We start from the raw sequence: 26266 nt of genomic DNA, 5'->3' as shown, positions 1-26266 counted from the left end.
AAAAGAACAACATTTGTTTTTACTGTAAGTGTACACAAATAAAAGAAGATATTCTGTAGTTTCAGTTGGTGTATTACTTTTGTCTGTATGACAAAAAATGACGGAGTACTTTAAGTTGATTTTGCTGCTATGTGAAAAAAATTCAGCAAAATGCGCCGGCGCGTGTCCCGACCCCTGAGTGTTAAGGGTGGAAATTGGACAGGGATTCCTGGAATTCAGCTTGACGTCACAGGTAAAACACAACTCTCAGAAATAGACCACAGAAACACACACATCAAGCACTTTCTTAATCTGCTGAATGACCATTATTTGTTGGAACACAACAGGAGACATTTTATCAAATATCCTGCACACAGAAAAAAAGGGTTTAAAATTGTCGCTTGTCGCTGGGGCAGTACCAGTACCTTTAGAAAGACTTTTTTTGTCCAAAAAAGTACATATTAGTCAGAGGTGTAAAGCCCAGGGGTCAGAAAGTAAAAGGCTTGCCATATGTTTATTCCACCTACACAGCAAAAACTCCAGAGAGTATATGTGAGACCACACTCAAGAGGGTTAAAGTGCTAAAATAATAGCAGTGTTAAAGTTAATCAGATAATTAAGTGATTAATTGAGTGATGATAGACCATTATTGAAGATACCTGATGTAACAAACAGAATCAGCAAAGGGGAAAAAAACACAATTCCCAAAGGATTTCTAAAAAGTTGCTCTAATTAAAAAAAAAAAAAAAAATCTTTCTTTTAGGCACACACAGACATCAAGCATCAGCATATGAATCTCAACAACGGTGACAAGCAACATATTCTAATAAACAAATCAACTCTGAACATTAGAAAACCAACAACTAAAAAGCCACAAACTCAGCCAAAAATAATATAGTGAGAATAAAGTGTTAGGTACGGTGGCCCAGTAGTGCACAACACAACGAAATTAAAAAAGCAAACAAGTTCACAACACAACGAAATATCGAGCCACAACGCAACGGAATAAAGCCACAACACAACAGAATCGAGCCACAACACAATGGAATCGAGCCACAACACAACAGAATAAAGCCACAACACAACGGAGTCAAGCTTTTAACATTTTTATTAACATTTTTTTAACATACTTTTAACATTTAAAAATAGACATATTCAAATTCCAAAGCTTGCCAACAGGAACTAACAACCTTTGGAATTTGAACATGTCTGTTTTTAAATGTTAAAAGTAATTTTAATGAATACAAATTATACGTTTTAACCACTTGGTGGAATTGTCAGACGTTCCCTTTATCATGCGCCGTGGTATCGCGTCAAATCATTCACAAGTATAAATATGAAACTATTGTGAACGTAGTTGATTTTTAACTAATATTTCATGTCGATATACAATGCTTACATACTTAAAACTGATCATGGTATTGATATCTTTGTAAAACTGTCGACTTTATAGAACAGTGGCAAGGAATAGTAATATTACCGAGCTCTGAGAGCCCCCTAGTGGTCGGGAGCATTTCCGTTGTGTTGTGGCTTGATTCCGTTGTGTTGTGGCTTGTTTCCGTTGTGTTGTGGCTTTATTTCGTTGTGCTGTGCACTACTGGGCCACCGTAGTTAGGGCTGAATCTAACTCAGAGATTGGGCTCTAAATGAGTTTGGTGATTCAGGTCAAATAACAATTATGCCAATAAATAACACGACCTGGGGCCCTTTTAAACAAATATTTATATTTATATTTATATAAACAATATTTATTGTTCACAAGTTTTATTAGGTAACTCAACTACTTAGTAACACAACTACTCTAACAGACATATACAAACACAATCACACGCACATAGGTAAAATGAAAAATGATAGAATGGAACCGGAAATGGGAACAGAGAATGAAGCTATGGATATACAAATGCTAAGTTGTCTAAAGGTATTAACGTGTGTTTTACTGCCTATGTTTTCCTCTCCATGGCAAAGTTTTGTTTGTTTGTTTGTTTTTTAAATCTTGTACGGAGGCTCCATGAATGTCTATTTAAGACATTTAGAAGGAGTCCGAAAAATATATAAAAACATTAATTCTGGCTCCTCAGTAGAAGTCTTTTCAGCGTACGACTTTATGACAAAAGATTTTGAAAAGACGTCTTCTGGACATCACTTTGCTTAGTGGTTTTGTATCATTGAAACATTCATTGGCTGTAAAGCTGCTTTGAAACAATTTGCACAAAAGCGCTATACATGCAAGCATTATAAAACATGAACTTAACTGGACAACCACAAACAGGATGTTTATTTATTTGTTTGTTTTGTTTGTTAATGACTGAATTTTTATTATTGAGTAAACTATCACTCAGCTAACAGTGAATCGGTTGTTCTTGTTGTTGGTCTGTCAGACCTGCAGGTGGAGACACAGCAAAGTGTGAAAGAGAATGATTCAGTCAATCTGACATGTAAAAGCAGCTGCTCTCTGCCTGAACAAACAACATTCGTCTGGTACAGAAACACACGGATATTAACTGAAGGAATTGAGAATGTGAATCAGATTCAGCTGCAGCCAGTCAACCTTTCTGATGTAGGAAACTATCAATGTGCTGTAAGAGGAAGTGACCATAAGATCTCTCCACCTGTTTATCTTAATGTTGAATGTGAGTATTAACTGATTCATTAATATTGATCCATTCATACACTGTAAAATCCAACAGTGATTCTAACTAACATTTTTTATTTAACTTTACTTAATGTCGTAATTGTAAAAATCAAGTAATCTGTACTATTCACATACTATGCCCTTTTTACTCAAAACCCAAGTAATGATTAATTGGTTTGAGTACCGTTTTGTCAAGCAAAAGGTTTTTGAGGCGGGGCAATTCTTAACTCACCATTATGGTGATATGTGTTCCCATTTGTAATATTTATTACTTCCTTTTATTTGAAATCAAATAACTGAAATTTCTTGTTGCATCAATGTTATATATATATATAATTATTTGAGTAAACTATATATACACACAGATCAGGCATGACATTATGACCACCTTCTTAATATTGTGTTGGTCCCCTTTTCCTGCCAAAACAGTCCTGACCCGTTGAGGCATGGACTCCACTAGACCCATGAAGGTGTGCTGTGGTATCTGCACCAAGATGTTAGCAGCAGATCCTTTAAGTCCTGTAAGTTGCGTGGAGAAGCCTCCATGTATCGGACTAGTATTGTTCAGCACATCCCACAGATGCTTGATTGGATTGAGATCTGGGGAATTTGGAGGCCAAGTCAACACCTCAAACTCGTTGTTGTGCTCCTCAAACCATTCCTGAACCATTTTTGCTTTGTGGCAGGAGCATTATCCTGCTGAAAGAGGCCACAGCCACCAGGGAATACCATTTCCATGCAAGGGTGTACATGGTCTCCAACAATGCTTAGGTAGGTGGTACGTGTCAAAGTAACATCCACATGGATGGCAGGAACCAAGGTTTCCCAGCAGAACATTGCCCAAATCATCCCACTGCCTCCGTCGGCTTGCCTTCTTCCCATAGTGCAGGGCTATTCAATTGGCGGCCCGCGGGCCATATGCGGCCCCGAAGCAACCTCCAAGTGGCCCAGCCTGTGGTCCCGCCAAAAACGTGCATTCATACGTAAATTCATACCACGTAGTCTAGCAACACACAAACAATGCAGAGCGTGCCGGTAGTAGCCTAGATTACTATCAATATGACTTTCTCAATAGTGAAACGTAAAATTGTCAATGAAATCCAGTGAAGGAGGGATAGGCGGAATTGCGCTGAACGACACACAACAGAAGCGTTCTCTCTCTGTCGCGCGCGCGATCAGTTCTCCTCGCGCCTGAATAGTCAAATACACGTGCACACAGATGTCCAAATATCCATCGTATGGAGTATCTCACGTGAATACAGTCGGTTATTTCTTAAGTGGACGTAAACAGGTGGGTAAGAACTGGATATGCGTCAGTTACGTCCATGCATTCAGCAGCTCAATTAAATACCTGTCTGTCATTAATGTTAATCAAACAACAGAAAATGCTAAATAAATGTAGGCTATATGTTAAATAAACCTACTGTATCTGAAAAAAAAAAAATATTTTGAATTTACTACTGTTTTTGTAATTTGCTTTTTTTTTTTTCTTTTATATAGCCTAACACAATACATTTCTCATATTAGCCCATGCTCATATTGTCCACCTCTTGCCCACCTGTACATACCAGCTGATATACAATGTAGTCTTGATTTGGGTGGTCAATCTGCATTTAAAAGTTTGAAAGTTTTAAATCTTCTAAATCAAGTAAAATGACTCAAAATAAAGTAATTTAAGTATAACAAAGTCAACTTTAATCATATAAAATGTAATTTACCAACATCAAAATTGTGGCCAGTGAAAATGCTGAGTGGCTAGTAACTTTGGAAAACCACTAGCCACTGTGGCTGGTGAGCAAAAAAGTTAATGTCACGCCCTGATTGCATCTTACAACCCGAGCTGTGCAAACTGATCAAAGTTAAAAGAGAAACAATGAATAAACCTTATGTTTTTCAATAAATTTGTTTGTGTTGGTTTTAAAATTTGTTGTTACGAGCTGCTTCGTCGCTGAAATGACTGGCCCAGCTAACCTTCTTGGTTTGAAAATCTGGCCCAACTGAATTTGTAATTGAATAGCCCTGCCATAGTGCATTCTGTTGCCATGTGTTCCCCATGTTAAAAGAAACGTGATTCATAAAGCCAGCTTCTTCCACTGCTCCATGGTCCAGCTCTGATGCTCATATGTCCACTGTTGGCACTTTCGGCAGTGGAACAGGGGTCAGCATGGGCACTTTTCTATCAGAACTAGCATTAACTTCTTGAGCAGTATGAGCTACAGTAGCTCATCTGTTGGATCAGACCACACAGGCCAGCCTTGGCTCCCCACGTGCATCAATGAGCCTCGGTCGCCCATGATCCTGTCGCCGTTCACCACTGTTCCTTCCTTGGACCACTTTTGATAGATACTGACCACTGCAGACCAGGACCCACACCCCACAAGAGCTGCAGTTTTGGAGATGCTCTGACCCAGTCATCCAGCCATCACAATTTGGTCCTTGTCAAACTCGCTCAAATTTTTACGCTTGCCCATTTTTACTGCTTCAAACTAGGGGTGTGTCCAAAGCCTAAATCTGTATTTGGAAAGGCACGAAAAAAATGCAGTCTATGGAGCCCTGAAAGGGACATAGTTAGTCGTTTGCCTGCAGGAGTCTGTTACTTTGTAGTACAACAGATTTCACTTACCACATAAAGGGAGTAAGGAGAGATGGCTGATAGGACAAAGGTGAATGTTTTGCAGTTCCCGAGCATCACTGACAAATGTCTAATCTTGTGAAATGTGTAATAGGTACTGACGCTCCCCTAGTATACACACAGCACGTGTGATTGCGAATCTCGTAAGGGAAAGTAAAAACGAAAACATTCAAAAGCGATTTCAATACTCCGCATATTAACAGCAGCTTCCTGAAGCTGGCAAATTATTTACATTATAATTACCCAACTATATAATTGCGTGAGAAAGCACTGAAATATATTTTTTCCTCCCATCTCATGTGTATTCCTTTTAGGGTCTCCATAAAACACGTCATTTCCTTTCCGAATATGGTATTCGGCTTTGGGCATGCCCACTTTTAACACATCAACTTTGAGGAAAAAATTTTCACTTGCTGCCTAACATATCCAACCGACTAACAGGTGCTGTGATGAAGAGATAATCAGGTTATTCACTTCACCTGTCAGTGCTCATATTGTTATGCCTGATCGGTATATATATATATATTACAGTCACATGGACTTTCAGTTTGTTTGTTGTCATCTGTCACGTGTTCCTTTGTTCTAGTTTCTCGCCACAATCTGTTACCATGGACTCTAATCACATTTATCACAGCTGTTCGTCATTTTTGAGTTAATTAATCAGTGTATTTAAGTTTCTGTTTGTCTTCAGTATGTTGTCGGTTATCGTTAATTCTACACTGGTGTATGTTCCTGTCTGTTCCTGTATTCTGCTGTTGGATTTTCAAGTAAAGACTACTTTATTCTTATCTCCTCTTTTGTGTGCTTTATACACCAGTGGAATTGTAACAGAATTCCCAACCAAGACAGTAAGCGACTTGTTTGTTTGTAGGATTTTCTTTTTGTTTTTCATGTTCAGTGTTTTTTGTTTCCGTTTTCCCTCCTGCTTGCACAATGTACCCAGCTGTTACACTTATGTGCCTTGAGCAGGGAGAAAGCTCCCTCGAGAGACATTTAGAACAATTTTTGGATCTCGCACATCAGACCACCTTCCCGGACTACTGCCTGTGCACGTTCCTGTACATTGGACTAAACAACACCACACGTGCACAGCTGTCCGTGGGAGGGTCCTCGAGGGAGCTTCATGTCCTATGTGGAGTGGGTGCTGGGATCCTGCGGATCACCATTCACCATTCTCGTTGAAGTTGCCACCAGCCCCACTCCCCAGCCAGAACCACCCAGCTGCAGAGGATTTATGATCTGACGCCTGTTTCACACATAATCCGTCTGCAGCGTGTGTGCGGTCCGTATGCAGTGCGTATGTGTTGCTGAAGCAGGAAGCGGCCATTGTGCTTTCACACAGCACACGTTTGCAGTGCGTAATGTTATATTCATTACGCTTATATATTGACAGCTGCTGGAGTAGTTTAGTACACGTATAACATGACACAAAGATTTGAAAACTTACTGTCGACACCAACAGCCGACGAAACTGCTTCCCATGCCTTTTCCTTCGCATTCAAATCTTTGTACAATACATTCTGCGGGTCATACAGAATTTTATGTTTTTCCACCTCAACGATGAGACGAGTGTCATCCATGTCACCTTGTTTTTGAATAGGTTGGTTTAGGTCCGCCTGTCACGTTTACACAAGTAAACACTGTTCATTTTTTTAAAATAAAATAATTGTTTTGAAATGATACAACTGAACTGTGAAATTGAAATGTTTCCTTTTGGCATGAATATAGCTTTTTGCTGGCATGGCGTTAAATCATTAAAAAAAAAAAAAAATCTTTATGTAATGTACTAAATGTACAAAGTAGTTTAAATGTGCAAATCTATTTTTTTTATTTTATTTTATTTATTTTTTTTACAATTTCAGGTCAATCCATGTTCATTTTGCCCACACACAATCTAGATGAAAATAGACTCGGTACGTAAACGATCGCTGCACTGCTGCAGACGCACCGCTCCTGGAACGCAATGACGGACCGCAACCGTGTGCAGTGTGAACGCTCTAATCCGTTAACATGGGTGCGTAAAAAAATACGCAACGCACACGCACTGCAGACGGATTATGTGTGAAACAGGCGTGAGCCCACCGCAGGTAGTATGACGGAGACCGCCACGATTGAGACGCTCACGCACACAAGAGTGATCAGAGGTCACATCACCATGGAGCCCGAGCAGCGCGTACCTGACCAGGTGTGTGAGCTGGCCGAACCATCCATTACTGAGGGAGTGTTGGTGGACGTCGAGGGTCCAGAAGTGAGTTTTTTGCTGAAATACTGCTGGACTTAAGGTGTACTGTCTCCTGTCCATCTGGTCCCGTCCAGCGTGCCTCTCCCACCTTATCACTAACCTTCCTGTGACTCACCACTGCTCTTGGATTTTTGCATGAAACTCCAGCCTGTTTCCCAGTTTACAGCCATCAGTGCCACCCAGTCATCTCCGTCTCCCTTCATCCCCTCGGTACCACCTACTCTCAGTAGCGTGGCACCATCTCGGTTCTGCCGGGATCCGTCTCTTCCTGGGCACAAGGAGCCCGAAGCCCTGCCTCCAGCTTCGGATGGTCTTGAGCTGCCTCCATCCATCACCCTGACTTCTGCACTCCATCCACCCTCGACCTCGGAGTTGACCATCGGCCTTTCGACCACGCCGGACTCCACCTGGGTCAGACATAGCTTCGCCTTCGTTGCGGACCTGCGGACTGTCCGCTGCTCTCTGGTCCTCCACCCCTTTCACTACGGCCTACTCCGCCCTACCTCAGGCTCTGTCTCCGCCCTCGGTCGCTCCAACGTGTCTTCAGACCTCCGGATCCCCTCCTCGATCTCAGGAGGTCGTCACTGCGGCTCCGTCCCGGCCGCTTGGATCATCACCATCTCTCCACCACTTCAGCTCATCGACTACGCGGTGGGCTCCATCCTCGCTGTCATTGACTGTGGTCTTCCCCATGGTGGTCGTCATCAAGACCCTTCCATGGATCCTCCCTCCATCAACGCCGCCGTGGGGCACTACCCTGGCTGGTGCCTGACACAACATCCTGCAGCCCCTTTTCAAGGCCATCTCCCGAACTTCACCACCTCCTGCACCACCTTGTACTCCGCCTCCTCCCGGTTAGCCGTCCGCCTCCTGAGTCGCCTCCTGCATCGTCATCAGCATCCTATCTTCATCTTCCCCTCACTCTACAACAGGAGGACGCACCTATCCGGGAGGTGGTGTAATGTTACAGTCACATGGACTTTCAGTTTGTTTGTTGTCATCTGTCACGTGTTCCTTTGTTCTAGTTTCCCACCACAATCTGTTACCATGGACTCTAATCACATTCATCACATCTGTTCATCATTTGAGTTAATTAATCAGTGTATTTAAGTTCCTGTTTATCTTTAGTATGTTACCGGGTATCGTTCATGTCTACACTGGTGTATGTTCCTGTCTGTTCCTGTATTCTCCTGTTGGATTTTCAAGTAAAGACTTACTTAATTCTTATCTCCTCGTTCGTGTGCTTTATACACCGGTGGAATTGTAATTATAATATATATATATATATATATATATATATATATATATATATATATATATATATATATATATATATATATATATATATCATGTATTAACATGCAAAATGAATGTACAGCATGCATCTGTGTTTAGTGATCTTTTTTTATGAATCTCGGGTTTATAAATCTGTAAATGTAATATTCTTTTATGGACCTTTCAACAGGTCAGATGTTGATTTTCTCCTTTCTCATCACTATTTTGATTTGTACTTACAGATACACTTCATTAATAGTTCCAAATGATAATGGACATTCATGGCATAAACAAAATAATTTTCATGTTTTATATATATTTCATTTAGATCCACCAAAGAGTGTCTCAGTGTCCATCAGTTCGTCTGGTGAAATAACATCAGGAGGTTCAGTGACTCTGAGCTGCAGCAGTGATTCAAACCCTCCTGCTCTGAACTTCACATGGTTTAAAGGAGAAACATTACTAGGATCTGGCGACACCTACAGCATCACTAATATTAAGTCTGAGGCCAGTGGAAACTACTATTGCACTGCTAGAAATAAACATGGATCTCAGTCCTCTGCTGCTGTGAACGTGAATGTCATGTGTAAGTCTGCCTTTATTTTTGATCAGTTCTGGTTGATAATTGTTTAATTATTGGTCTTACTCAATGTCATTTACATTTTATTCTTTAGATCCACCAAAGAGTGTTTCGGTGTCTGTCAGTCCATCTGGTGAAATAGTGTTAGGAGATTCAGTGACTCTGAGCTGCAGCAGTGATTCAAACCCTCCTGCTCTGAACTTCACATGGTTTAAAGGAGGAAAGTTTGTAGGATCTGGAAGAATCTTCAACATCTCAAAGATTAGCTCTGATCACAGTGGAGGATACAAGTGCAGATCCATCAATGAACATGGAGAGAAAGACTCTGATACTGTGATGCTGAATGTCATGTGTGAGTGAACACTGCTGCAGAAACTGACAACAGATCCTGAAGTTTCAGTGAGATTTGTGGTTGTGGATGAGACATTTTTGTTTTATTTCAGATCCACCAAAGAGTGTCTCAGTGTCCATCAGTCCATCTGGTGAAATAGTGTCAGGAGATTCAGTGACTCTGATCTGCAGCAGTGATTCAAACCCTCCTGCAGAAATCAGCTGGTTTAAAGGAGGAAAGTTTGTAGGATCTGGAAGAATCTTCAACATCTCCAAGATCAGCTCTGATCACAGTGGAGGATACATGTGCAGATCCAGAAATAAACATGGAGAGAAAGACTCTGATACTGTGACTTTAAATGTCATGTGTGAGTGAACACTGCTGCAGAAACTGACGAAAATCCTCTAGTTTCAGAGAGATTTGTCATTATTGATGAGACATTTTTGTTCTATTTCAGATCCTCCAAAGAGAGTCTCAGTGTCTGTCAGTCCGTCTGGTGAAATAACATCAGGAGATTCAGTGACTCTGAGCTGCAGCAGTGATTCAAACCCTCCTGCTCTGAACTTCAGCTGGTTTAAGGAGGGAAAGTCTGTAGGATCTGGACAGAGTTTTAGCATCTCAAAGATCAGCTCTGATCACAGTGGAGGATACATGTGCAGATCCAGAAATAAACATGGAGAGAAAGACTCTGATACTGTGACTTTAAATGTCATGTGTGAGTGAACACTGATGCAGAAAGTGACAAAAATCCTCTAGTTTCAGAGAGATTTGTCATTATTGATGAGACATTTTTGTTCTATTTCAGATCCTCCAAAGAGCGTCTCAGTGTCTGTCAGTCCGTCTGGTGAAATAACATCAGGAGATTCAGTGACTCTGAACTGCAGCAGTGATTCAAACCCTCCTGCTCTGAACTTCAGCTGGTTTAAGGAGAATGAAAGCTCAGCTGTTGGATCTGGACAGAGTTTCAGCATCTCCAGCTTTAACTCCAGTTTCAGTGGACGCTTCTACTGTGAGGCTCAGAATAAATATGGATCTCAGAGATCAGCGTCTGTTTCACTCACTGTTAAAGGTATTTTCCATAAACAGACACTCTTTCAGTTTCATTTGTCTCACATGTGAAATGATCTTCATGATCATCTTGTTTCAGTTGCTCAGCATACAGGTTACTGGATCATGATAGTATTGATCTTCATCATCATCATCATCATCATCGTTGTATTCATAAAGTGAGTGAAGTATATCTGCACACTCAATCTCAATCAAAAACTCAAGTCAATCCACTAAAATTTTCCAAAAATCAATCTCACATCTAATGTAAATGGATGAATTTCAAGCCTTTTCTTTTTTAATATATGTGACCAGTCACGGAAAGTAGGGACACAAGTCGGTTCTGGGGCATTTTGAGTTATTCACAGATTCTGAAAGTGTAGTCTCCAAGCTTTCCAACGATGTGTAACACATGGAAATCTGATAATATTTGGAGAAGTTGTGGCCATTTGAAGGTAGGCACTCAAAAAAAGCTCAAAGGGCAGAAAATGACCTCTAATTTTGCAGTTCTCGCCTGTTCTCACCTGCTGGGAGTGACAATAGGGCTCATTTACATCTCATTTAGATAAGCCATACCCCCTGTAAAGCTGCATGGTTGCATAGCAACGACAGACAACGGGAAAAATCGGACCGCATACTATTAATAATAAAGGATAATGTGCATTGTAAATGTCAGTACTTTATCTTTTTTGACATTAGAACTTTTTGAACAGGATTCTGTGATAACCGTATAGTCCTGGTTTAGACCTCAGTTAGTGGTTAGACCTGGTTTGAGTCAAAGGATTAAAAAAATCCTGTACATTAAACTCTTTAATAAATACTTTTAAGTTTGACTTATAACGCACATTTTACGGCTACGGATACTTTATACTTTTACTTACGTAGGAATTTAATCTGATACATTTACTATTACATTAGTAAATCCTTGTTAAGAATATTAAGTAGTAACTGGCTAAAATTATTAGCGTCACATTCAATTCAAGAATAGTAAGGTTTACATGAGCTAAGTCATTCAGACCAGTCAATTCAAGCAGTTGAAGCGTTATTCAAATTAATAGCAGATGCTAACATTACCATCTAAAAGCCCATTATAGTAATGGGGGTTTTTGGCAAGTGATACGATGCTAACGATTACAATTAAAACGAAACTCCTGAGCTAGCTAATAGCAAAAGACACATGAGATAACGTGTAGCCTACGTGTTCTTAGAATGAACACAAAACGACAAACTTTGATGTTTATGGAAACTCACCCCAAAAGAAACAGAAAAGATCTCGTTGCCTCCAATGAAATAAGTTGTTCGGGCACACTTTCTCTTTGTCGGGGTCTTCTTTGTGTATGTAACCATCTCCGAAGTTTGCACTATGCGTCTGTTTGCCTCTAAATGTCCAATAATTCGCATGTCCTGCCACTCTTTTTTTCCGCAGCTAAAGAATCCAGCCGTATGTTGTACTTCAAAATCATTTTCGGTGTAACAGCCACGGTTCAGCTCGTCTGCAATATTCTTTGTGGCGTCCATCTTCATTAAATTTTGATATCAGCTAGAGCCGGCCAGAGTGCTGCATAAATAAGTAGCCACGCTTCCCTTGGAGGGCGGCTGCAATAACAAAAGAAACAATAGCCGGCGTATCCGATTCCAGTATGGAAATACAAACAGACAATGACACGCGGTCCGTGTACGTTTTGATAGTTTGTTTTCCAATTTGAAATGAAATACGCAGAAACGAGAAAACGGTCGTTTCCCGTTTTTTCGTTTGTTAAAAAAAAACGGAAAAACGAGATTTTGACTCGATTTTCGTTTTTTCGGGTCACGGATAGAAAACGGAAACACGACTTCAAAACTCGTTTTCCACATGTGGGCGGTCATTACACGCCCCTTTCAGCCGATTGGTCAATCAAATCTGAGCCAGTGACGTCATCTTCAGTTCGTTCAACAAAATAACAGTCCTCTGCCGCTATATCAGTAGATGTCATAAATCGGCTTTCTTCTGTGCAACCTAACGTATTTCACAGAAAAAAAAAGAAAAAAAAACTACAGTTTTTATTTTATTCTATTTTGAATAAATAGAATAAATCACAATAAATAAGTAGTGTAAGCAATTTTGAAAAACGAACAATAGCTCATCTCTCTTTATTTATTTATTTTATACATTGCCTGCTGAATATAGGCTAATGTTAATAACCCTTTGGTTAAAAGATTGAGGGAATATGTAAAGATCAAACATTAAAGATCAAAATTACAGCTACATAGCTATTTTAGTTATGACAAAAATAATATATAAATGTTAAGCCAAAACGAATTAATTTAAAGCTGAATTGAAACAGAATCTGGCGTTATAACTACCTCTCTAATTTGACACAAATCCAAATGTTTCAATATTCACGATTCACTATATTTATTATTTAAACGCTTTTATTGTAGCCTACACAGACTACTTAAAATGAGCAGTATAACTTTTTATACATTTGGTTGAATGTATGTTATTTTGACAGTTAACAGGCTGTGATGTCAAGTTACTAAAACTGATGTTGCGCATGAGGCGCCGACGCGTTCACTTGAATTTTCTTATCCTAAAAGCGGAAACAACTTAAAATACTCAGACATTTATGGTCAAATATATGTAACACCATTCGAATCTGTGAAGGGTTAAATAGGCCTATTATTTTTGTACACTCACAATAAAAAAAAAAAAAACATTGCTCGTAAAATAAACAAAGAAATGTTCTGCCGTCTCGGTTTCCTTTCTATGAACTTCTCAAAAATGAACCTCATATTGTCGCATTTTTTCCCCTTTCATTTTGGTAATATGTTAATTACTTAAGTGAAATAAATTTCGCGCATAGACATAGGCTATTTATTCCTTTTATATAATTGAATCCTTTGTTGTCCGTTCACAGAAGCGCAGCAGGTGCGTGATGATGATGAATCCTCATGTTCTGTTGTTTATTCTGCTATTTGTTCATGTAGGCTAAAACTAACACCTGGGATTTTTTAATGATTCACAGACATTTATCAAATTTCGTTTAATTCTAATTTAATATAATCTTGTCGGTTAATGAAACGATGATCGCATCAGTTGAAAGTCAGGGGGGGAAACAGAAATTATACTGACAAGGCAACAATAATTTTCGTTTAGTTTAAGTTTTTCAAAACATCCACAGAACTGCATACATTTTCCCGCTGTTTAAGCCACGAATATTTACAAAATAAAATAATTACAAAGATGATAAAAGATAATAAAATAATTACAAAGATAATAAAAGTTCTATGTTTAATATACGAGAGTTTTTGTTTTGCTGTTGTCCACTAAAGCAATTGACGCAGAATCGCCAATAGCCGTTAAATCGAAATTGAAAGTAAAATGTTCAGGGCCATTTATAGCTAATTCATTCAAAAGCGAAGGAAAGACAGAAAAAGTGAGGATAGCAAGTAAACCGTGACATATAATAATGTTCACTGTGTTCATAAAAGTGTTTAATTTAAGAGATAAAATCTGTATGGTATGGCCATTTATAAGCTAAGGAAAACTAAAAAGCCCCCCGATGGTGATAACGTTATTAGGTGTTGCCACCTAGTGCCTATTTTCTAATATGACTGCATAGTCTACTGCAAGGAATGCGTCTGCTAAATGATTGAATTTAAATGTATAAAATGTAAACAAAACATTAAAATAAGAAAAATGAGTGCAGTAGCCACTGATCTATAATAGAGAATAGTCTATCATTATGTATAGCCTATTGATCGGTGGTAGTAGCCCAAAGGATGTCATGCGCTTGGTAACAGATGTAGAGGCATTTACATTTTACATTTTAAAAGCACAATGACAGCTTAAAAACAGACTCAATTAAATTTACTGTAGGTTTTTTAAACTTTTTTTTTATCTGTGCAAACATATTTCTGTGAAATACACGTTAGGTTGCACAGAAGAAAGCCGATTTATGACATCTACTGAGGACTATTATTTTGTTGAACGAACTGAAGATGACGTCATTGGCTCAGATTTGATAGACCAATCGGCTGAAAGGGGCGTGTAATGACCGCCCACATGTGGAAAACGAGTTTTGAAGTCGTGTTTCCGTTTTCTATCCGTGACCCGAAAAAAAAGAAAATCGAGTCAAAATCTCGTTTTTCCGTTTTTTTTAACAAACGAAAAAACGGGAAACGACCGTTTTCTCGTTTCTGCGTATTTCATTTCAAATTGGAAAACAAACTATCAAAACGTACACGGACCACACGCCCCAACTGTGAGATAGAATCCCAGAAAAACAAGCCGATTTCAACCTCAAAATGTACGCTTTTAAATAAACCAATACTGCTACCTAAAACACGGAGATGGGTCCGTGTACGTTTTGATAGTTTGTTTTCCAATTTGAAATGAAATACACAGAAACAAGAAAACGGTCGTTTCCCGTTTTTTCCTTTGTTAAAAAAAACGGAAAAACGAGATTTTGACTCGATTTTCGTTTTTTCGGGTCACGGATAGAAAACGGAAACATGACTTCAAAACTCGTTTTCCACATGTGGGCGGTCATTACACGCCCCTTTCAGCTGATTGGTCAATCAAATCTGAGCCAGTGACGTCATCTTCAGTTCGTTCAACAAAATAACAGTCCTCTGCCGCTATATCAGTAGATGTCATAAATCGGCTTTCTTCTGTGCAACCTAACGCGTATTTCACATAAATATTTATTTCAGAATATTTATTTTAGAAATGTTAACATAATCAGCACACAGACTGTTGTAATGCTGTTTGTAGTTTAATATGCATGGTGAAACTGCGCTACCCACACAGAGGAGCGGATGAAAAGCACAGATTTAAAAAAAACAAAAACAAAAAACAAAAACAAAAAACAAAAAAAAAACTAGTTTTTATTTTATTCTATTTTGAATAAATTGAATAAATCACAATAAATAAGTAGTGTAAGCAGTTTTGAAAAACGAACAATAGCTCATCTCTCTATTTATTTTATATAGCCTAACATTGCCTGCTGAATATAGGCTAATATTAATAACCCTTTGGTTAAAAGATTGAGGGAATATGTAAAGATCAAACATTAAAGATCAAAATTACAGCTACATAGCTATTTTAGTTATGACAAAAATAATATATAAATGTTAAGCCAAAACGAATTAATTTAAAGCTGAACTGAAACAGAAACCGGCGTTATAACTAGGCTTCCTCTCTAATTTGACACAAATCCAAATGTTTCAATATTCACGATTTGGAGGCTAAACTATAGCTATTTATTATTTGGACGCTTTTATTGTAGCCTATACACAGACTTAAAATGAGCAGTATAGCTTTTTATATTTGGTTGAATGTAGGCTATGTTATTTTGACAGTTTGTGATGTCAAGTTACTAAAACTGATGTGTGTGCGCGTGAGGCGCCGACGCGTTCACTTGAATTTTCTTATAAAAGCGGAAACAACTTAAAATACTCAGACATTTATGGTCAAACATATGTAACACCATTCGAATCTGTGAAGGGTTAAATAGGCCTATTATTTTTGTACACTCACAATAAAAACAAAACATTGCTCGTAAAATAAACAAATAAATTTTCTGCCGTCTCGTTTTCCTTTCTGTGAACTTCTCAAAAATGAACCGACACTCATATTGTCGCATTTTTTCCCCTTTCATTTTGGTAATATGTTAATTACTTAAGTGAAATAATTTTCGCGCATAGACATAGGCTATTTATTCCTTTTGTATAATTGAATCCTTTTTTCTCCGTACACAGAAGCGCGGCAGGTGCGTGATGATGATGAATCCTCATGTTCTGTTGTTTATTCATTATTTGTTCATGTAGGCTAAAACTAAACACCTGGGATTTTTTAATGATTCACAGACATTTATCAAATTTCGTTTAATTCTAATTTAATATAATCTTGTCGGTTAATGAAACGATGATCGCGTCAGTTGAAAGTCAGGGGGAAAAACAGAAATTATATTGACAAGGCAACAATAATTTTCGTTTAGTTTAAGTTTTTTAAAACATCCACAGAACTGCATACAGTAAATTTTCCCGCTGTTTAAGCCACGAATATTTACAAAATAAAATAATTACAAAGATAATAAAAGTTCTATGTTCAATATACGAGAGTTTTTGTTTTGCTGTTGTCCACTGAAGCAATTGACGCAGAATCGCCAATTGCCGTTAAATCGAAATTGAAAGTAAAATGTTCAGGGCCATTTATAGCTAATTCATTCAAAAGCGAAGGAAAGACAGAAAAAGTGAGGATAGCAAGTAAACTGTGACATATAATAATGTTCACTGTGTTCATAAAAGTGTTTAATTTAAGAGATAAAATCTGCATGGCCATTTATAAGTAAGGAAAACTAAAAAGCCCCCCGATGGTGATATACCGTTATTAGGTGTTGCCACCTAGTGGATAGCCTATTTTCTAATATGACTGCATAGCCTACTGCAAGGAATACGTCTGCTAAATGATTGAATTTAAATGTATAAAACAAAACATTAAAATAAGAAAAAAAAAAAAAATGAGTGCAGTAGCCACTGATCTATAATAGAGAATAGTCTATCATTATGTATAGCCTATGATCGGTGGTAGTATCCCAAAGGATGTCATGCGCTTGGTAACAGATGTAGAGAATTTACATTTTACATTTTAAAAACACAATGACAGCTTAAAAACAGACTTAATTAAATTTACTGTAGGTTTTTTAAAACTTTTTTTATCTGTGCAAACATATTTCTGTGAAATACGCGTTAGGTTGCACAGAAGAAAGCCGATTTATGACATCTACTGATATAGCGGCAGAGGACTACTATTTTGTTGAACGAACTGAAGATGACGTCACTGGCTCAGATTTGATTGACCAATCGGCTGAAAGGGGCATGTAATGACCGCCCACATGTGGAAAACGAGTTTTGAAGTCATGTTTCCATTTTCTATCCGTGACCCGAAAAAAACGAAAATCGAGTCAAAATCTCGTTTTTCCGTTTTTTTTAACAAACGAAAAAACGGGAAACGACCGTTTTCTCGTTTCTGCGTATTTCATTTCAAATTGGAAAACAAACTATCAAAACGTACACGGACCGAGATGCTTCTTCGTGATCTCAACTAACAGATTCTGCAAAAAAACGAAAATCACCAATTTTGAAAAAAAACGCTGCTTTCTCAGTTTGCTCAATAGTTGTGCTGCCGACTTGTGTCCCTGGTTTCCGTGACGGGTCACATATACATTTTTAATAGTTCTCTCTGTTTTCCGTAGGAGGAAGAAGATCAGAGGTAAACACACTTCCATCTACAACTGCAAAACAGTGTTTAATGAGTTTGTTTGCCTAATACCTTAATCTTTAACTTATTTGATAAGGGGCTGAATGAAACAGTTTCAACTCGAGGGTCCATGTACGTTTTGATAGTTTGTTTTCCAATTTGAAATGAAATACGCAGAAACGAGAAAACGGTCGTTTCCCGTTTTTTTCAATTGTTAAAAAAAACCCGGAAAAACAAGATTTTGACTTGATTTTCGTTTTTTTCGGGTCACAGATAGAAGAAGGAAACACGACTTCAAAACTCGTTTTCCACATGTGGGCGGTCATTACATGCCCCTTTCAGGCGATTGGTCTATCAAATCTGAGCCAGTGACGTCATCTTCAGTTCCTTCAACAAAATAATAGTCCTCTGCCGCTATATCAGTAAATGTCATAAATCGGCTTTCTTCTGTGCAACCTAACGCGTATTTCACAGAAATATGTTTGCATAGATAAAAAAAAAGTTTTAAAAAACCTACAGTAAATTTAATTAAGTCTGTTTTTAAGCTGTCATTGTGTTTTTAAAATGTAAAATGTAAATGCCTCTACATCTGTTACCAAGCACATCCTTTGGGCTGCTACCACCGATCAATAGGCTATACATAATGATAAGCTATTCTCTGTTATAGATCAGTGGCTACTGCACTATTTTTTTTTCTTATTTTAATGTTTTGTTTACATTTTATACATTTAAATTCAGTCATTTAGCAGACGCATTCCTTACAGTAGACTATGTAGTCATATCCACTAGGTGGCAACACCTAATAACGGTATCACCATCGGGGGGCTTTTTAGTTTTCCTTATAAATGGCGATGCATATTTTATCTCTTAAATTAAACACTTTTATGAACACAGTGAACATTATTATATGTCACAGTTTACTTGCTATCCTCACTTTTTTCTGTCTTTCCTTCGCTTTTGAATGAATTAGCTATAAATGGTAAAGCTATAAACATTTTACTTTCAATTTCGATTTAATGGCGTCAATTGCTTCAATGGACAACAGCAAAACAAAAACTCTCGTATATTAAACATAGAACTTTTATTATCTTTGTAATTATTTTATTATCTTTTATTATCTTTGTAATTATCTTATTTTGTAAATATTCGTGGCTTAAACAGTGGGAAAATTTACTGTATGCAGTTCTGTGAATGTTTTAAAAAACTTCAACTAAACGAAAATTATTGTTGCCTTGTCAGTATAATTTCTGTTTTTTCCCCCCTGACTTTCAACTGACGTGATCATCGTTTCATTAACAGACAACATTATATTAAATTAGAATTAAAAGAAATTTGATAAATGTCTGTGAATCATTAAAAAAATCCCAGGGATTTAGTTTTAGCCTACATGAACAAATAGCAGAATAAACACAGAACATGAGGATTCATCATCATCACGCACCTGCCGCGCTTCTGTGAACGGAGAAAAAAGGATTAAATTATATAAAAGGAATAAATAACCTATGTCTATGCGCGAAATTTATTTCACTTAAGTAATTAAAATATTACCAAAATGAAAGGGGAAAAAATGCGACAATATGAGTGTCGGTTCATTTTTGAGAAGTTCACAGAAAGGAAACCGAGACGGCAGAAAATTTTGTTTATTTTACGAGCAATGTTTTGTTTTTATTGTGAGTGTACAAAAATAATAGGCCTATGTAACCCTTCACAGATTCGAATGGTGTTGCATATATTTGACCATAAATGTCTGAGTATTTTAAGTTGTTTCCGCTTTTATGAGAAAATTCAAGTGAACGCGTCGGCGCCTCACGCATGCACACACAACATCAGTTTTAGTAACTTGACATCACAGCCTGTTAACTGTCAAAATAACATACATTCAACCAAATATAAAAAAAGTTATACTGCTCATTTTAAGTAGTCTGTGTACAATAAAAGCGTTTAAATAAATATATAGTTTAGCCTCCAAATCGTGAATATTGAAACATTTGGATTTGTGTCAAATTAGAGCCTAGTTATAACGCTGGTTTCTGTTTTAATTCAGCTTTAAATTAATTAGTTTTGGCTTAACATTTATATATTATTTTTGTCATAACTAAAATAGCTATGTAGCTGTAATTTTGATCTTTAATGTTTGATCTTTACATATTCCCTCAATCTTTTAACCAAAGGGTTATTAACATTAGCCTATATTCAGCAGGCAATGTTAGGCTATGTAAAATAAATAAAGAGAGATGAGATATTGTTCGTTTTTCAAAATTGCTTACACTACTTATTTATTGTGATTTATTTATTCAAAATAGAATAAAATAAAAACTATTTTTTTTTATTTATTTTTTTTTATCTGTGCTTATCCGCTCCTCTGTGTGGGTAGCGCAGTTTCACCATGCATATTAAACTACAACCAGCATTACAACAGTCTGTGTGCTGATTAACATTTCTGAAATAAATATTTCTGTGAAATACGTGTTAGGTTGCACAGAAGAAAGCCGTTTTATCAGACATTTACTGATATAGCGGCAGAGGACTGTTATTTTGTTGAACGAACTGAAGATGACGTCACTGGCTCAGATTTGATTGACAAATCGGCTGAAAGGGGCGTGTAATGACCGCCCACATGTGGAAAACGAGTTTTGAAGTTGTGTTTCCGTTTTCTATCCGTGACCCGGAAAAACGAAAATCGAGTCAAAATCTCGTTTTTCCGTTTTTTTTTAACAAACGAAAAAATGGGAAACGACCGTTTTCTCGTTTCTGTGTATTTCATTTCAAATTGGAAAACAAACTATCAAAACGTACACGGACCCTCGAGCTCTGATATACCCCGACAGTGAATAAATATGATATGATTACACACTGTAAAAAAAAAATTAAGTTTCTTTTACTTTTTGAGTTATCTTTTACATTGACTCAATTAAGTTGTATTTACTTTTTTAAAAATTCAACTTGATAAATGTAGTTTTCAAATGACTTCACAAAAGTAAAGTGAACTTACTTAAGTTCTCAATACCACAGCTCATGTTTACTTAACCTAATTTGACTTATTTTCTTAGTTAAACCAAATAAATTATTTAATTTCAGTTGTTATGTCAATTGTTAATAATTATTTTATTTCAAATGTTTCAGTTAGGTTTCATTTGGCAAGTTTTTCATTCAAATTCATTTCTACTGCAAATAATAATTGATCTGATGTCAGCCACTGAAACATCAACTGCAAACAATTAAATTAAATCTCTAAAGAGTCAAGATCTCAGCAGAAGATGATTAAACAACTCCAAAAACAGCTTTACGAGCTTCACTTACTTATTTATATTTGATAATAATATATATATTTTAAGTCACCATTTTGGTGAATAGCGTTTCTTTTAGTTGTGGTTTTGATCCTTGAATTTTCCAATTAAAGGGATAGTTCACCCAAAAATGAAAATTTGATGTTTATCTGCTTACCCCCAGGGCATCCAAGATGGAGGTTACTTTGTTTCTTCAGTAGAACACAAATGATTGCCGTCTGTCAGTCAAATAATGCATGTCAATGGGAACTTCTTTTATAAGAGTCAAATAAACATGCACAGACAAATCCAAATTAAACCCTGCGGCTCTTAAGACACATTGATGTCCTAAGACACGAAATGATCGGTTTGTGCGAGAAACCAAACAGTATTTATATCATTTTTTACCTCTAATACACCACTATGTCCAACTGCATTCTGCATCCGGTTAGTGAGGTCAGAATATGCGTTCTGACAACGGCAGTGATGTCTCGCGCTTATACTTCAATGAGTGCGAGACATCACTTCCTTTGTCAGAGCGCGATCAGACCTCACCAACCGGATGTTCAAGGCAGTTGGACATAGTGGTGTATTAGAGGTAAAAAATATAAAAAATTTCTCACACAAACCGATCATTTTTTGTGTCTTAGGGCATCAATGTGTCGTCACGAGCCGCAGGGTTTAATTTGGATTTGTCTGTACATGGTTTTTTTTTTTTTTACCTCATAGATGGTGTTACTGTTTTAATGCATAATATGACTGACAGACAGCAACAGTTGGAGTTAAAAATCATCATTTGTGTTCTACTGAAGAAACAAAGTCACCTACATCTTAGATGCCCTGGGGGTAAGCAGATGAATATCAAATTTTCATTTTTGGGTGAACTATCCCTTTAAGCTTGTTTGTTCCAAAGTATAGTAGTTTTGGTGTCTCACTTGTGGTTTGTCAGTTGTTGAATATAATCCTGTGTTCTTCTGGTGTTTCCCCTCGTGTTTGCTGATACCTGTGTTTGTCGATTTTATGGATTACTGGAATAAATTGTAAACTGCACGTGGATCCTCTTCTCTGCTTGCCCCCTTGTACCCCTGCAAATCATTACAGAATGCCTGACCACTATGAATCCAGAAGTTAGACACGTCACCCTACGCCAAGGAAATCGTACCTTTGAGGACCACATCTAGCATTATTTAGACATTGCAAATTTATCAGACCTGCCTTATTTGAGCTATTGCTTGTAGTTTAATTATTTGTTCTTTTTTATGAATGACTATTTACTTACTAAATAACTTACTTTACTTACTAAACTTACTTAATAATCTTTGAAATTTATAGTAGTTGTTTTAGCTGTGGACTCAAAAGGCTATACATGGGTCAAAAACGATATCTATTTTATTAATTTATTATTTTTTTGTGGTGGGGCCAGTGAAAATGTATTTAATTCATTGAATAAAAAAACAAAACAAAAACAAGAATCAAGACCTTGAAAATCGAATCAAATTGGGACATCTGAATCAATACCCAGCCCTACAATTGACATGAAAAAATTATTTAAATAAAATGATTATTTATTTGGTTGATTTAATAAAATAAGCCACATTAGGTTACATGAAAGTTAACTTTGATATTGAACTGTAAGTTCAAATAACTAAATACTCTTTGTCAAGCTGAAAATACGTAATATTCTAAGTAATTAAAACTTAAATAAGTCAGTGGAAATGAGCACTTCAAAGAGTTGAGTGAACAAAAACATTTTTTACAGGAAATGTTTATACTGAAAACTAAAAAAAAGTAAGTTCACCTTACTTTCATTAAAGTTAATCCAACTAAACTTTATAATATCAAACAACATTAAATTTGACAATTTGAACATACTTAATATTCTATGTAAATACATCTTAACTGAGTCAGTGCAAAAAGTTAAGTTGGATAATTTTTTTTTTTAAGTATGTGTACTGTTGCATTGAACTATGGAAGCCCGTTTCCGCCACTAAAAAAACGACAACAAAAAAAAAGGCAATAAAAAAAAGATGAATTGCGACTTTTTATCTCAGAATTCTGACTTTTTAACTCGCAATTGCGTGTTTATATCTCACAAATGCGAGTTATAAAGTCAGAATTCTGAGATATAAAGTCGCAATTGCGAGTTATAAAGACAGAATTCTGAGATATAAAGTCGCAATTGCGAGTTATAAAGACAGAATTCTGAGATATAAAGTCGCAATTGCGAGTTATAAAGACAGAATTCTGAGATATAAAGTCGCAATTGCGTGATAAAAAGCCAGAATTCTGACTTTTTCTCACTACTGTGAAACGTTATTTCTCACAGTTCTTACTTTGCTTGCGTTTCCTTTCATTGCGACTGACCATCAGGATTACTGCTTTGTTATTATTATACATTAAATAGACCATCAGGATTGCTGCTTTGTTATTATTATTATTATATATAAATAGAGGACTGTTACAACAGAGACATGGAGACTGAGATAAAAGCAATCCAGGTAAGTTTATTTCACAAGTAGTTGAGCACAGGGTGATTGCAAGCAGATATAGAGTTCTTGAGAGATGAAGGGAATGTAATACTGTCCTTTTAAACTTGCAGATGCTGGATGAGAGATGCAATGGAGGGAGACGATGGAGACACTCACACACACAGGTAGGTAGACACACGAGGAGACCAGGAGACGAAGGAGATGAGGGAGATCGCTTGGAGCAGGTAAGTAAGTCGTTTGGGAGTCCTTATGGTTGGCATACAAGTGCTGTAGTGCAAACGAGACCGGACAGTGAGTGTGTGTGAGTGTGGTGGCTTTATGGTGCTGGTGATTGCCGAGTTAATGACGTGCAGGTGGCGGTGATTAGTAGGCTGGTGATTGAGTGCGTGGGTACTGCAGTGAGGTGGAACCTGACGTGTCTGTGACAAGGACATCATAAAGGATTATTTTTAGCACCGATTTACCAATAAAGAAATATTGATTTTACTGGAGGAGACACATAAAGATTAGTCTCCGGACATATGCATTATGCAGGAATATGCATATAGAATGTTTCCACGGTAACCTTGTACACAGCGTTTCAAGGAGAAAAAACAGCTTTTACTGCCATCTAGTGGGCTTAATACTAAAACAACCAATACCTATCATGTTTCATTAACTTTGCAACTCAAGGGTAGAATCATGCAATTCTGCAAATTACAGTCGAGGTATTTGGGCAATAAAAGTTGTTTTTAACAGAATGGATGCACTAATGAATTTTACACAATAATAACAATATAATAATAATCATAAATATAGCTGCAAGCAGCAATTACGGGGCCAAGCAAAAAAGGGACAACAAGCCAGCCAACATGGCTGGGAGCATTAGGCCAACTGCAACAGTGATCAATTAAAGACCTATTACGATCATTTAAGGCAAAAGAGCTGGAAAATGATATATACAGTCAGTAATAAAGATTTACTGGTTTATCACTTTCGACCAATAGGTGGCGCTGTGACCAAATGAATATGGTTTGGTCAGAGTGAGGTGACAATGACACTCACTAAGGATATGACTCCCGAAAAAATAAGTCAACCAGATCAAAAGTTATAAGCATATGAAAAAAATACAGTAGGTGGCGCTGGTTTGGACTCTTTCAGGGCCTTGTGCTGATGACCCATACAGAGTTTCACAACAATACACTAATGTGTTCACAAAATACAGCATTTTAAAACAAGATTTAAAATGTCCGATGGCCAAAATGGCCGACATGGGAAAATGGATATCATTCGACTCGGCATGATGCCCCGAATTGAAAAAGACCAACTTTATCATTTTTGGACAAACCTATTTGAAGCTATAAGCAAAAAATAATGGCTATATTGGCTTTTTGTATCTCCAGACCAGTAGGTGGCGTTATGGCAAAACTCAACATGTAGGCTCTGGTCTTGCTTGGGATGATATGTATGAGGTTTCGTCTGAATATGATAAAGCATTGCAGAGATACAGCCATGAGTCCAAATTGGGTGCTCTGCGTTAAATTAATTTCCGTGTTATTTGAGAATGGTTTGATTTACTGAAAAGCTTTTGATAACTTTTTGCCAGAATGGACTGAAGATGATCTGATCTGATTTTCATGACAATCAAATGAAGCATCTAGGACAAGTTCGAAAAAGCAGGTTTTTCGCAAAATTCAACATGGCGGACAGACCATAAGTCGAAACCTAGCATGTTTGGTATCATTGGACTCAGCAGGGATTCAGGAGTCTAAGATCATGACTATTTTGAAAATAAGTCGACCACACTCATAGTGATAAGCATTTGAATATTTGATTTTACCACTAGGTGGCGCTGGTGCGAAACTTCTCAGGCTCGTTCAGGGCATCATACTGATGACCCATATCGAGTTTTGTGATGATATGCTAATGTGTTCGTAAAATACAGCATTTTTGCACAAAATTCAAAATGGCCGACGACCAAAATGGCTGATATGGTAATAATGGTTATCATTCGACTCGGCATGATTCCCCTAATCTAACAAGACCAAAGTTATGATTTTTGGACAAACCTATCTGAAGCTGCAAGCAAAAATAACCATTTTTTTGTATATCCAAACCAGTAGGTGGCGCTGCGCCAAAACTCAGCATGTAGGCTCTGGTCTTGCTTGGGATGATATGTATGAACTTTGGTCTGAATATGATAAAGCATTGCAGAGATACAGCCATGAGCCCAAATTGGGTGCTCTACGTTAAATTAATTTGCGTGTTATTTGAGAATGGTTTGATTTACCGAAAAGCCTTTGATAACTTTTTGCCAGAATGGACTGAAGATGATCTGGTTTGATTTTCATGACAATCAAATGAAGCGTCTAGGACGAGTTCGAAAAAAAAAGGTTTTTCGCAAAATTCAACATGGCGGACAAACCATATTTCGAAACCTAACATGTTTGGTATCATTGGACTCAGCAGGGATTCAGGAGTCTAAGGACATGACTCTTTTGAAAACAAGTCGACCACAGTCAAAGTGATAAGCATTTGAATATTTGATTTTACCACTAGGTGGCGCTG

General features: G+C 37.3%; 1 protein-coding gene across 3 annotated transcripts in view; it reads left to right on the top strand.

The window, feature by feature from the left end:
- LOC125244986 (B-cell receptor CD22-like) overlaps nt 1–26266 on the top strand; it is a 43583-nt gene that overhangs the window by 10343 nt on the left and 6974 nt on the right. For 2 of the 3 annotated variants that reach the window (XM_048155392.1, XM_048155393.1), the window contains exons 4-12: nt 182–232; nt 2361–2612; nt 9092–9349; nt 9438–9695; nt 9787–10041; nt 10132–10389; nt 10480–10743; nt 10822–10900; nt 17960–18089. In XM_048155392.1, the coding sequence (XP_048011349.1) occupies nt 182–232; nt 2361–2612; nt 9092–9349; nt 9438–9695; nt 9787–10041; nt 10132–10389; nt 10480–10743; nt 10822–10900; nt 17960–18041 (1757 nt within the window). In that variant the 3' untranslated portion in view covers nt 18042–18089. Of the gene's footprint in view, nt 1–181; nt 233–2360; nt 2613–9091; nt 9350–9437; nt 9696–9786; nt 10042–10131; nt 10390–10479; nt 10744–10821; nt 10901–17959; nt 18090–26266 lie in introns of those variants that run through there. The other variant, XM_048155394.1, reaches the window with a different exon arrangement.

The sequence above is a fragment of the Megalobrama amblycephala genome, linkage group LG14, assembly GCF_018812025.1.
Source record: "Megalobrama amblycephala isolate DHTTF-2021 linkage group LG14, ASM1881202v1, whole genome shotgun sequence".
Lineage (NCBI taxonomy): Eukaryota > Metazoa > Chordata > Actinopteri > Cypriniformes > Xenocyprididae > Megalobrama > Megalobrama amblycephala.
This window is presented reverse-complemented; position numbering and strand designations above follow the sequence as displayed.